This window comes from Orbicella franksi, chromosome 1 (assembly GCF_964199315.1).
Source record: "Orbicella franksi chromosome 1, jaOrbFran1.1, whole genome shotgun sequence".
Lineage (NCBI taxonomy): Eukaryota > Metazoa > Cnidaria > Anthozoa > Scleractinia > Merulinidae > Orbicella > Orbicella franksi.
Window position 1 is genome coordinate 43553818 of NC_138145.1, and position 14515 is coordinate 43568332.

Below are 14515 nucleotides of genomic sequence, written 5' to 3' on the forward strand. Positions count from 1 at the left end.
CTAAAGTCGGGCAATTTTGCGTCCTATCCTTTAACGCTGCCAGATTCAGAAACTGGGTGTTCAACAGTACAATAGAATATAGGTTTGTCAACTCTATTGACCAATCAGAGCGCGCGTAGTATCTCTGGTATTTTATAACAGTCAACAGCAACCACTTGCTTCTTTCTCAGTGCTATGAAATCACGTTAGTTTGTTAATCCATGGCCGATAAGCACTTGTTTTAGTCTTTCGGATCGCCCCAAGCAAAACCCAAACCTTTTTGGTGTTATCTTTTAGAACCAGAATTAGCTTTATAGAACTGAGGAAGTGGCGTTTTTAATTTCTAATGAAGGCTTAACTGAGGCTACTTTACCCCACCCCCCCCCCCCCGGAGGGGACGGGGGTGCTTGTCGTACCTTTTAGGGTTTAAAACAGCGGTTTTGGTACCTTTTAGGGTGTTTAGCCTCATACGTCGTACGGCGGGAGTGTCAGTGTATGCGTTGATTTAGAATTGGTACCTCTTAGAGGTGACAACATTTCAAGCCGCGCACACAAAATAGGATCTTGGTACCTCTTAGGGAATCTTTTCAAAATTTCCCAAAAGCACCCCCGTCCTTTTACATAGCAGTCCCCGCGGGACTTTACCCTGTTTACATCACGAAGGAAGCCATTTCAGTTGGCGAGTGAGTCTTTTGCTTACTCACAGTAACTGGTTGTGTTCCTATTCTTACAGAGACGTTTTGCATCAGCCTTTTTCTTGGGTCTGACACTGAAATCCAAGATGATCGTCACGAGGCATTTTCCCCTCGACTTGTGTCCCGAGTACGAACAAGTTTGAGGCAAAGTGACATTTTAATTTTTGAGTGGAATAACTCCGTGACAAGACTGATTTATGTGATAGGAAAGCAGTAACAAGTTATCAGTGACTAAGTAAATAGTCAGTAATAAGTGATGAAGTCCTGATTTCCCTTTACAAGACCATCAAATTTTTAAACAGACTGGTGATGAGAAGAGAGAAAATCATCAACTAGGAGATACTGTCTTGATGAACTCTTAAATTCTCAGAGCTAACATCAACGGAAATGTATGGCAATAAGACGGGATAATCGCCATTTTGAGCTTAGGACAGAACTGAAGATCACTGGCAAGAGGATTCAGCAAACTTAAGTTTTTCCATGAACTTTTTTGAAAACCTTGAGAAGTGTAAATAAAGTTCAGTTCCTCGGCCGCGCTTGTAAAAAGTCAATTTTTTTCTCTTCTGCCTGTAGGGATATCCCATGTTATTTTCATTTGCAAGATGTAACTATGACTTAGCTTAGGTAGTCTTAGGAAAAGTAAACGCATACATTAAAAAACTTTTTGCTACCATGTCAAGATCGTTAATTTGCTGTCGACGACATTTGTATGATTGCGGCTTACATTGATACGTTTGGAATACATTTGCTTTCTTATATCTTTGATATATTGTAATATCTTTTTCGTAGTTTTATATTTTACTTTTAAAGTCAATTGTAAAGGGGCCAACGTAATTGGTCGAGCCTCTTTAAATAAAGTTGGTTGATGTTTTTATTATCATTCGCTGTGGTCACTGCTTTCTCATTGACTAACACCCGGAGGGGGACTCCCATATAAAAAGGACGGGGGGGTGCTTGTCGTACCTTTTAGGGGTGAAAAAAGTAGTTTTGGTGCCTCTTAGGGTGTTAAGCCTCAAAAGGTCCACATTGGGAACTGTTCCGGCAGCTTTCCGAGTATTGAACCGAAGAAATAGGACAGGCTTTAATGAGTTATGCAAGAATTGGTACCTCTTAGAGGAGAAGAAATTGCAAGCCACGCCCACAAAACAGGATCTTGGTACCTCTTAGGGGTTCTTTTCGGGTGAGGTAGCAGCTCTCGTAAGGTCTCACATGAATGGCTTGATACCCCTTGAGAGAAGAATATAACAAACAACAGAAACAATGCCCCTAGCTCCAAAACAATAACAGCTGCTAACTATGAAGAGAATTACAAGCTTACGAGAGCTGCACACTTTTGTTCTTATCAAAATATCCGACGAGCAGCCCGTGCTTTTTATATGGGTATTCCCTTACTAATGTGATCTGCTGGCGCATATGTCAGATTAAGCTAGATTATAAATCTTGGAAACCATCGCGCAGTGAAGCAAACATGTCTTGGTTGTGTTCTGCGCAACAGGATGTTAGTCATTATTTTCTTTGAAACAATGTCAGCCGCCATGTTGTGACGTCACTGCGCACATGTAACTTTACATGCTTTGTTATTTCTATGCAGTTCACCTGTATTATGATGTAGTTTGAGGCTGATTTATGAAAGCTCAGGATCCGAGAAAACACTGTTGAAAGTAAAAATCAACAAAGGCAGAAGAAGAAAACTGTGTTTTTTTTTATCATTTATAAGGTAATCTATCTGTGTTTGAAAGCTTATAAAGAATCCCTGACTAGGCGAGAAAAAACCATTGTTTGATGTATCGATTTTGCACCGGGATTTTGCATAATAAGGGTTACGTTGTTACAGTGTTTGAAAAAGCTCGCGTTAATCGAGTCGCAGCGAAGTAACATGTAGATATTAAGACGTACAGGGAGATCAACCCATTCGATGGACAACACAGCGCCATATCTATGAAATGGCCTGTTTAGAAATTGCCATCATGGGTTTTATGTCAATTGCGTGGGTCGGAGAGCGCCATGATGACTAAATAGGTGGCTTAAGCAACGATGACGGCGACGCCGAGGACTGCGTCGAGTCAAAAATCAATTTTTATTTTACCAGCGAAATTCGCGATTATCTTGATCTGTTCAGTACCCCAATGGCTCTGAAAACGTGCACAGGCTAACCATGTAACGACAGCGTTCAATTTCAAATGGAATTACGAAAATTAGCCGTTGTCGTTCGCCTTCCTCAGACTACACAGAACTTGGTCATTTCATGTTGTTGTTGTTGTGCAGAGGACGGCAAAGAAATGTACAAAGATTTATTACGCACGTGCACAGCCATTGTTTTGCTCATTAAACCTTATGTTTGGTGACATTCTCTTCGCCGCCGTCGTCGTAGTTTGCTTAAACTCCCTTATATTTCAGGTAAATAAATATCTTGCCGTTTTTCGGATTAATTTCAAACGATTAATTAACTCGCGAATCATCTAACATAACATTCGGCTACCTTAGCTCGCTATTAGTGCAGTGCTATTTAATGAAAATTTATTTGCATCTAAACTTGAGTCATGCTTGGCGCCCAAGCCTTCAACATGGCGGCCACAATGGGGGACCTTCAACGAGTTTGTCAGTGTTGTCGCAATCTCCTTAAAACGTAAGTATAAATCGTTTGCTTACACGCACTACATACTCTCATCAAGACGACTTGCTAAAAATTCGGGTTTTTTAAACTTTCTTTTCTTTTAAAACATAAATCATACTGATTGATCTACTATCAAAATCAGAAGCATATTATTTGCTTCTATCGAAATACACGGCGTCCTTAGTAATGATGCCGACTGTTTCCAAACCAGTATCAACGTGAAGAATCGTTAACTGAACTTTTTTTTTTTTTTTTAAAAATTTGCGTCTCCTCGATCAAATCTACAAGCGGTAATGAGGGACTGGTGGTTGATCGCCGGGTGGGCGTTCAAAGCGCGAGCAAAGACCTGTTTACATTATAAGTTACTAATTTGTCACTGACTGTTTTTAAGATGTTACCTGAACACGTTTCGTTTAGTGCTTAACGGTTTATGGGTTGAATCTGAAAGGCTTTACACGTGATTCAAAAAGGCAGCACGTTAAACGCGCACTGTTAGAGGGCGACATGCAAAATTGGAGAAACGCATCGCGGGACTCACGCGCGTGCTAAACATAGTCTCGCGCGATATTTTCTGAACAGGCCAATAGGCCATTTGCGATTGCCTTTCGCCTCTGTGTAAAACGAGTCTTCGTACGAAACCATTCGTAGGAAAATGAGTTCTGCATACAAATTCATTTTCATCCAAATCAAACTTATTTTTATAAGAAAGGTTTTGCATGGTACTCTAGCCTGCAGTTCAGGCGTTTTCCGTATGTTCACGTGCTATCGGTACTCCTACACCTTAGGACCACTTTTCGTCTCTTGCGAGTTTGAATCCAAGGTGGCGCTTGCCTTATCAAAATGCGTGCGCTCGCTCGTCAAAATACTCCTGCACTGCAGGCTTATGTTACTCTAGTACGTTTTTAACGGGGAAGCTCTGGCCGGAGGTCCAGCCTCTTACCCTTTTGTATACCATTTTTCACACACTTTCTTAAAAACACTGCATCCGTTTTCTGAACATTTGGAATGAAGTTAATGAAAAATATTACGGGAGAACATCAAGCATTACCAGAAGAGATGTTAACCAAAAATCAAGTATTTGTATTCAGTTGTTCCGGCAGGAGTCAAGATACTCCCATTTCCCTACCCTTTCATATACCTCAACTTGTGTAATCCCTACCCTTTTATATCCCTGAGGCCTGAGAAAGGTACTCCTTTCGGGCGGAACCCCCCGTATAGGCTATTATAGGGAGTACACTCCCCCCCGGGTACATCGTAAGGTAACAATTTGCCACTGACTGTTCTCAAAGTTGTTCTTCATCAACACGCTTCGTTTAGCGCTTACAACTTCATCAGTTGAAACTGAAAGTTTTTTTCATTATATAGACACGAGTGTTTTACTGGAAAATACACCACTCGTAAAATTCATACGAAACTACATCCGGGACTCGGATGGCGTATTTTCCATATCCTCACTAGTGAAGATATTGATGACTTCACTGATATCATGTTTGAACCTTAAACTGTACTTAAATTTGTTGGTGCATGATCGAAACATCTTCGAATCTTCCTCGAAAGTCTTCGGCAATCTTCAGTAATCTTCCACATTTTCGGAAATTGTTCGGAAGGAGAATCTTTGATCGGAAATCTTCAGAAATTGGTCGGAAATCTTCGGAAAATCGTCCAAAACGTCGTCATTAGTATGTCTATATGATAAACAAAATAATGCATAGTTCCTTTTTCGATATGGAATATCTCTTCTCGTCTTCTCTTCTCTTTTCTTCTCAAAAAGACAGCTCGTTAAACGAACGCGCTTAGAAACTTAGAAATGTAGTGCGCGACTCACGTGCGCTATGTTTTTTTTTATGTTTTAGACGTAACCTTCCAAGGGCGCTCGTATATTGAATCACGTGTAAAACTTTTCAGTTTCATCTGAAGAAGGTCTAAGCACTAACTGAAACGTCTTGAAGTCACATCTTAAAAACAGTCAGTGACAAACCAGAAACTTAAAGTGTCATCTCCTGACTACAATTACTTAATGTTTCAATACGTGTTTACATCATGAAGAAGAGTTTTTTAGTAAGAATTGTACCCGCCCACTCCTCCTCGAGTCATTTTTTACCGGTAATTTATCTGAAAAAAAGTTTTCCTCTCTTACCAAGTTCTTGCTCATGCTCTATAATTATGTCCTTATTAATCATATTTCTGGTTTTTAAATGATCTTCTGCAAAGATCACGCGCAGACAAACACTTCGTTTCTTTTGTTTCCGCTTGGCACGTCAGATGCTGCAAAACTGAAATGGTTCTAAGGATGGATAATTTATGCGAGCAACACAGTTATAAGCAGTAAAACACAGACGCACCTCTACAGTTTTTGTTTGGAAGAACGAAAGACTGAACACAGACTACTGCGCAACGGTAAGTTATTCGTTATTTTGTTTAAAACAATGCATTATTTGGGCTTCCACTGATAACATTTAACATATTATTCGAGATATCACAAAAACCTCCTCAAATGATGTAATGCTTGGCCGAGTTAAGACGCGGAGTTCCCTGCTAGCAGTCTATTAGTGATTTGCCTTAGGAAATGCTACATGACCCGCCCGACCAGTTCTTCGATTCCCTACCGTCAAGCCTATGAATAGACTACAATGATCAAGAACGCACCTTTATATTTAGTTGACAAAAAAACTGCCCAAATACCGACATCAAGTAGAACTTTAAATCGTACCATGACACTACAAACAAATGTTCTTTACCGTGTACATGTACTGCATGGCTTTGCTGTACGACCTATAAGGAAGTCTGTTTTGGGATGTTCTGTACAAGCAACATCACTTACCGATCAAACTCGAACGTATTCGTTGTTATACAGCTTGATTTAAATCCGTTAAAACTTCTCTCGATTTTATAATGATACTTTTTCTCGGAATTTTGAGAGACTCGCCTACTGTTTCAGTTTCGAATTTTTCCAGTACGAACTTCACTGTGGTGAGAAAAACTAATCTCTCATTTATTTCAACCAGTCCAAAATAAACTCGAGACTGTTCGGTAAAACTTGGTTTGATTTTGTTTGATTGATAACATGGGTGTCCATAGCGCATCAAGCTAGACAATTTACGCGTATTACGTTACCCTGCTGGGGGGAATGAGGCACTGAGTATAACAAGGAATAAATCTGAACGGGCTGATTTTGTGACCTGTAACTATCGATGCGTATTTCGGGCTTCTTGAGCTACTTTTAGCTTCTGAGGGAGAGTTAAAGAGGAATCGCGATTCACTGTTTTCCATTCCATATCCCGACATTGATTTGAAAAAAAAGTCTTTCACTCCACTTGCCGAAGAGTGCAAATCATGTTTAAATCTGAAGATGCTTACATTCGGTATCTCGGCGTTATAGTTTTTATGGGTTTAAAAACCCATCTCGCATATCGCCAAACAGATACGTTATATGATCATCAGTTTTCCTGGAATTGCGTGAAACACCCAGATGTTTCGTAGGTGCCATGCACGTTTCCAAGGGAACTCTACTGAGGCTGGAATCCATCACTAGGAGTGTGCAACTCCCATAGTAAACCTAGGTCATAGCATTTTTACAGACCGGTCTATTTTTAGGCTTCTTTTCCCGCGAGATAGGTCGGTTTCGGTCTACATGGGCGCGCATCGGTAAGGGAAAAAATGGCCGACCTCACATCAGGAGCCCATCACTTCTACCGCTGTAATGATGACGTCAGTTAAGAATAAAGTCCCTGCTTGTGATTAGTCACTGAAGTTTCTGTGGGGGTCTGAATTCCTGGTAAATTCAAACAAAAAATAGATCGGTCTGTCAAAACGCCATGACCGGAATGTAGGGTAGTTGCATGCTCTTAGTGATTTTCTCCTGACTGAGGTAAGAACCTCATCTTGTAGTTTTTGCCTTGTTAGTCGAAAAAATATATCTTTGCGATATTCATAATATGACATGGCGAAGCTTAATCGAAGAAATTTCTTTCCAAGTTTTTTCACTCAAATTTCGAAGCCTTTTCGCGCGTATTTCAAGCTCAGTTAACCCAATCACTCTGATCTGGGCATTATTGGAAAGATCTTTTCCTGTTGCGGACCTTGAGTAGAAGTAATGCCAATTATAGTCAATGGTGTTGACGTCAGAAGTGGAACAAAAGACAATGTTGGTCAAGGCCGTTTTCGGCCGGCACAGGAGTCAAGATAATTAAAGTGTGCTTGCAGTACTGATCCCTCCTATTCACGGTGGATAATACATTCAGTAGAGAAAGGGGCGGGGGATTTACATAATATATCAAACATGAAAAGCCGTGTTTGACCACATTTTCAAGCACCGAGAAGAGAGTTGAAAATACGACGCGCAGCAGAGTATTTTTGACGAACTTCGAGGTATTTGGATATGTGGTCAAACACTGTCTTGAGTGTTTGATAGATGTTCTCAATGGAAAGTAAAACTAAGAAGAAAACGGAGAAATGAAATCGTAAAAATCTATACTAATTAAGATCAGATATCCAAACACCGTCACGGTCATGATTTCCTTTGTTTAAACTTGATGAATTATTAAGGACTTTGAGAAGATTTCTTCAGGTTATTTTCTTTATAATGGAAAAGTTTCATAAAGTCTGAGCACGAGGTGAAAACCTTCTAGTCTGTGTCAAACCAACGTGTCCCATCTTGCATAAAACGAACAGCTAGGAGCCAATACCAGGCTCACCTCCAGCATTAAGTTCGCCAGTACTCATTTATACACTTAGGAGAAGAGAAGTACAAAAGTATAATGTTATTTTACACTATAGAGCTTGAGTGGTATTTTCTTTTTACAGGGCTTATAGAGGAGGACAAAATGAACAATCTAGACGACGTTTTTCAAGTCATCTGTGTTGGTTTGGCTATTGCAACTTTCCTTCTCAACACCGGTCGGGGTGTAAAAGCTATAGAGGTCTGTAAAGAATGTTTGATTTTCGTAAATAATGTGATGCCGAAAGAAAAGGAGGAGCAGGTTGTTAAATTAGTTAGCACTGCTATCTATAAAACAATCTTTATGGCGTATTGTCTTATCTTTGATTACACAAATGCCATAAAATACGGCAAGCAACTTCTTGACATTTACCTAGAGCGTGGAAAAACAGGCGAGGATGAAGGCATTCTATTATTAGAACTAGCCATAATCTATAAAAAACAATTTAAATATATAGAGGCAGGAAAACTTTATGAGAAAGCGATCAATATCATGAGAGAAATTGGTCACAGGAGAGGAGAAGCAGCCGCTTACGGAAACTTAGGAGTTGTGTTTGAATCTCTTGGTGAACACGATAAAGCTATAGAATATCTTGGGGAAGCACTTGCTATCACAATTGAAACTGGTGACAGAGCGGGAGAAGCGAGCTGTTACGGAAACTTAGGAACTGTGTTTCTATCTCGTGGTGCATATGACAAAGCTAAAGAGTATCTTGAGAAAGCACTGGCGATCCAAATTGAAATTGGTGACAGAGCAGGAGAAGCAAGCTGTTACGGAAACTTACGAACTGTGTTTCGATCTCGTGGTGAATATAACAAAGCTAAAGAGTATCTTGAGAAAGCACTAGCGATCCAAATTGAAATTGGTGACAGAGCAGGAGAAGCAACCAGTTACGGAAACTTAGGAACCGTGTTTATGTCTCTTGGAGAGCATCGCAAATCTAAAGAATATACTGAGAAAGCACTTGCGATCAGAATTGAAATTGGTGACAGAGAAGGAGAAGCGGCAGATTACGGGAACTTAGCGGCTAACTTTGAATCTCTTGGAGAATATGACAAAGCTAAAGAGTATCTTGAGAAAGCACTTGCGATCCAAATTGAAATTGGTGACAAAGAAGGAGAAGCACGCTGTTACGGAAACTTAGGAACTGTGTTTCAACAGGCTCAGGAATATGGCAGAGCTAAAGAATATCATGCCAAAGCATTTGCGATCAGGAGAGAAATTGGTGACAGACAAGGAGAAGCAAGAGATTATATAAACTTCGGAACTAAGTTTCTACTTCGTGGTGAATATGAGAAAGCTAAAGAAAATCTTGACAAAGCACTTGCAATCACAGTTGAAATTGACGACAGAGCAGGAGAAGCAGGCTGTTACGGAAACTTAGGATCTGTGTTTCAATCTCTGGGTGAATATGAAAAAGCTAAGGAATATTTTAAGAAAGGACTTGTGATAAGTAAAGAAATTGGTGACAGAAAAGGAGAAGCAGCAGAATACTTCAACTTAGGATCATTGTTTAGTTCGATTGGTGAGCCCATCGTTGCTGAAGGTTATCTCGAGAAGGCACTTTCAATTAATCAAGATATTGGACACCTAGACAAAGAGTTTGCATGCCTTCGTGAACTTACAGTCGTGAAGATAGCCCAAGAAAAGATCCAGGAAGCTTTTGAGTGTGTGGTCTTGAGCATGGAAAAAAGCGAAAGTTTGCGTGCTTTTCTAAGAGACAACGATCAATTTAAAGTATCGCTTTCAGATATTCACAGCCTTCCTCATCGGATTTTCGCTCTCTTCCTTGTTTTTCGGGGGAATCCTAACAAAGCCCTTTATGTTACAGAGCTGGCACGCGCTAGGGCCTTGGCAGACTTGATGGCAACTCGGTACTCTGTTGAAAGGCAAATCTCTGCTGATCCGCAATCTTGGATTGGCATAGAGAATATTGTGAAACATGAAAGCAACTGCTCTTGTCTGTATATCTCTAATTATGAGAACGCAATGTTTTTGTGGATTATCAAAACAAGCGGAGTCATGCATTTTCGAACAATAACAGTAAATGAAAGTGATATCGCTGCCGGATCATCTGACAGCTTGGAAGAGTTTTTTGCTAAACGCTTCCGCAGCTTTGGTATTTTATCCGAAGAGGATTGCGAAGATCGATCTTTAAATGATATTGAGCCAAAACCAGATATCTCTCATGAGGAGGAGCTCGCAGCTTTGCGACAAGGAAGGGGTGAGGATGATTCCGAACTGAATCTAATCTTGTTCTACAATATGATCATCGCTCCTGTGGCCGACTTACTTGAGGGGTCCGAGATCATCATTGTTCCTGATCCCTGCTTGTGCCATGTTCCATTTCCAGCTTTACTTGATGACAGTGGAAAGTACTTATCAGACACGTTTAGGATTCGCATTGTTCCTTCCTTGACCACTCTCAAATGCATCCAGGACAGTCCTACTGACTATCACAGTCAGTGTGGTGTTCTGATAGTCGGTGATCCTGAGGTTGGTAGAGTGCGTTACAATAGTCGTCGTACAACCTTCAAACCATTGCCCTTTGCAAGAAAGGAGGCAGAGATGATTGGGCGACTGCTAGGTGTTCAGCCTTTGTTAGGAGAGAAAGCAACCAAGCAGGCGGTGCTTGAAATGCTACATTCAGCAGGTCTGATACATTTTGCCGCACATGGTGATGCCGAAAGAGGAGAAATTGTCCTCTCTCCTGGGCGGTCTACTAAGAAGTTTCCTACAGAAGAACAGTACCTTTTGACAATGTCTGACATTTCAGAAGTTCAACTTCGAGCCAAACTTGTTGTACTTAGTTGTTGTCACAGTGGACGTGGGAAGATCAGAGCCGAGGGAGTTATCGGAATTTCTCGAGCGTTCTTAGGATCTGGTGCACGCTCAGTGTTAGTGGCACTGTGGGCCCTAGAGGACGAAGCAACAGAGCAGTTCATGAGTCGCTTTTACGAGCATCTTCTAGGTGGACAGAGTGCCAGTGAATCTCTTCACGAGGCCATGAAATGGATGCGGAGTAACGGCTGGTCTGAAGTGAGGCAGTGGGCACCGTTTATGTTAATTGGAGATAACGTGTCATTTAAATTTGGAAAATAAGGGTAAGTTTTCAGATAAGATAACAATAATTTTATCATTCTTGTGTTTTGAAGCCAGTATCCTTTAACTTGCATTTCATTACAAGTAGCAAGATCCCGGCAAATCATGCCAATTCTGTTTCAAGATTGCTTCAACTATTTGAGGATGTCTTTTAATATGAACTAATTTAATTTGGAGGGCGTACAATGCACTGTCAGAAAAGTTCTTTGTAAATGAAAGGAGTTTTTACCATGTGATCAACTCTCGACTGGGTTAATCTTCTGATGGTTGGATTTCAGCAGCCAGGCCTATGTATTTCAGTAAAAAAGGTTGGCCAATGATCGAAGGCGACGTGGTACCTTTTCAAAGTCGGTTAAAAATTCAAAGATATGGACTTCATTCAAATTCTTTTTCAATCAATAGTTCATCAGTGTTTACACTAAAATCGTCTGTAATAGTGAAATATTCTTTTGGATTATGACCAAAATACGACTTACAAACTTAAGTCGGGCAATTTGCGTCCTATCCTTTAACGCTGCCAGATTCAGAAACTGGGTTTTTAACGGTACAATAGAATATAGGTTTGTCAACTCTATTGACCAATCAGAGCGCGCGTAGTATCTCTGGTATTTTATAACAGCCATAGCAACCGCTGGCGTATTTCTCAGTGCTGTAAAATCACGTTAGTTGTTAATCCATGGCCAACGAGCACTCGTTTTAATCTCTCGGATCGCGCCAAGTAAGACCCAAACGTTGTTGGTGATATCTTTTGGACAGGAACTAGCTTAATACAACTAAGGAAGTAGCGTTTTTAATATTCTATGAAGGCTTACTTGAAGCTACTTTACCTGCGGGGCGACGGTGGTGCTTGTCGTACCTTTTAGGGTTTAAGAAAAGGTTTCGGTACCTCGCTCGGTGGGAGCTTCCGCGGTACGTTATAGGGTTTTGAGCCAAAAAAAAATATGACCGGGTATAGTTGATTTTCAACTTTACGAGTAGAAGGTATTTGGAGCAATCGTCTTTAACGCTATTAAAAATTATGAAAGTGTCAGTTAATTTGTTGTTTTCAAATTGGTACCTTTTAGTGGTGAAAAAAATTCAAGCCACGCCCACAATGGGATCTTGGAACCTCTTAGGGGCTCTTTTCAAAATTTCCCACAAGCACCCCCGTCCTGTTTACATAGGAGTCTCCGAGGGACTTAACCCTGTTTACATGAAGAAGGAAACCATTTCAGGTGGCGAGTGAATCTATTGCTTACTCACAGTAACTGGTTATTTTTATGTTCTTACAGAGACGTTGTGCATCAGCCTCGTACTTGGGTCTGACATTGAAATCCAAGATGGCCACCACGAGGTATTTTCCCCTCGGATTGTGTCCTGAGTACGAACAAGTTTGAGCCAAAGCGACATTTCAATTTTTGTGTGAATAACTCCGTGAAAAGACTGATTGATGTGATAGGAAAGTAGTAACAAGTAATCAGTGACTAAGTAGTCAGTAATAAGTGATCAAATCCTGATTTCCCCTTACAAGACCATGAAATTTTAAACAAACAGGTGATGAGAAGAGCGAAAGTCATCAACTAGGAGATATTGTCTTGATGAACTCTTAAATTCTCAGAGCTAACATCAACGGAAATGTATGGCAATAAGAAGGGAGAATCGGCATTTTGAGCTTAGGACAGAACTGAAGATCACTGGCAAGAGGATTCAGCAAACTTAAGTTTTACCGTGACCTTTTTTGAAAACCTTGGGTCGTTAAGATAAACTAAATCAACATGTGGCTGGTTGACATGGTAAAAAGTCGTCGCTGGTGGAACGGCTACCCCCATCCTCCTCGAACCAGCCTGTACTTAGCGTTTGTATCAGAAGAGTTGTCCAGTCTGACCACAGCAGACATTGGCCACCTAGAGTTTGCTCTTTCTCTCTACGTCTCTATTTATCCCGGCTAGGGATGGGTAGTGATATATTCTCCATGCCTTCAAATTAAGTTCTGCTCCACCAAGGGGCACCCTGTTGCCCAAGATTTCTCATGTACTAAGTAAATGGTTCTCTGTTATTGATAAACCCACTTACCATACCGAGCTTTCCTCCTTGTAAAACGGCGCAGTGTTTAAGTTTTACACGCCGTGTATTACACTGTGATAAAACGCGACGGGTATTTGAGAACACGAGGGAGATGTAGAAAACACGACTCGCAGGGGAGTTCTTTCTACATTTCTCGAGTGTTCTCAAATGTCCGGTGTGTTTCATCACAATGTAATACTCGGCTTAGGTTTCTTTATTTGCTTCATGATGTAGATTTTACATGCCGCAAGTAGAAACAAAGAAAATGTTTCTCTCCATCTCTAACAAAAATGCTGAATAGAGGTAATGTGGCGGAAAACAATAAAACACGCTTTTTCTGTTTTGTATTCTGATAAAACATGGCTTTTCGACCAATCAGAGCGCGCGCAGGGTCCTATCTCCCTTATAAACTTATTTTAATTACAATAAAATGTTTTAATAAACCGTAGTAAAAAAAACAAAAAAAACTAAGATGTGTAAATAAAGTTCAGCTCCTCGGGCGCGCTTGTAAAAAGTCAATTTTTGTCTCTTCTGCCTGTAGGAATATCCCATGTTATTTTCATTTGCAGGATGTAACGATGACTTAGCTTAGGTAGTCTTAGGAAAAGTAAACACATACATTAAAACACTTTTTGCTACCATGTCACCATCGTTAATTTGCTGTCGACGACATTTGGATGATTGCGGCTTACATTGATACGTTTGGAATACATTTGCTTTCTTATATCTTTGATATATTGTAATATCTTTTTCGTAGTTTTATATTTTACTTTTAAAGTCAATTGTAAAGGGGCCAACGTAACTGGTCGAGCCTCTTTAAATAAAGTTGGTTGGTTGATGTTTTTTATTATCATACGCTGTGGTCACCGCTTTCTCATTGACTAACACCCGGAGGGAGACTCCCATATAAAAAGGACGGGGGGGGTGCTTGTCGTACCTTTTAGGGGTTAAAAAAGTAGTTTTGGTGCCTCTTAGAGTGTTAAACAATAACAGCTGCTAACTATGAAGAGAATTACAAGCTTACGAGAGCTGCACACTTTTGTTCTTATCAAAATATCCGACGAGCAGGCCGTGCTTTTTATATGGGTATCCCCTTACTAATGTGATTTACTGGCGCATATGTCAGATTAAGCTAGATTATAAATCTTGGAAGCCATCGCGCAGTGAAGCAAACATGTCTTGGTTGTGTTCTGCGCAACAGGATGTTAGTCATTATTTTCTTTGAAACAATGTCAGCCGCCATGTTGTGACGTCACTGCGCACATGTAACTTTACATGCTTTGTTATTTTTATGCAGTTCACCTGTATTGTGATGTAGTTTGAGGCTGATTTATGAAAGCTCAGGATCCGAGAAAACACTGTTT

At 40.4% G+C, this 14515-nt stretch overlaps 1 protein-coding gene across 1 annotated transcript in view; it reads left to right on the top strand.

Annotated features, from left to right (window-relative positions):
• LOC145480924 (uncharacterized) overlaps positions 1 to 14515 on the top strand; it is a 40642-nt gene that overhangs the window by 16102 nt on the left and 10025 nt on the right. The window contains exon 4 of the mRNA XM_081459270.1: positions 8285 to 9552. Coding sequence (XP_081315396.1) covers positions 8285 to 9552 — 1268 coding nt within the window. The remainder of the gene's footprint in view (positions 1 to 8284; positions 9553 to 14515) is intronic.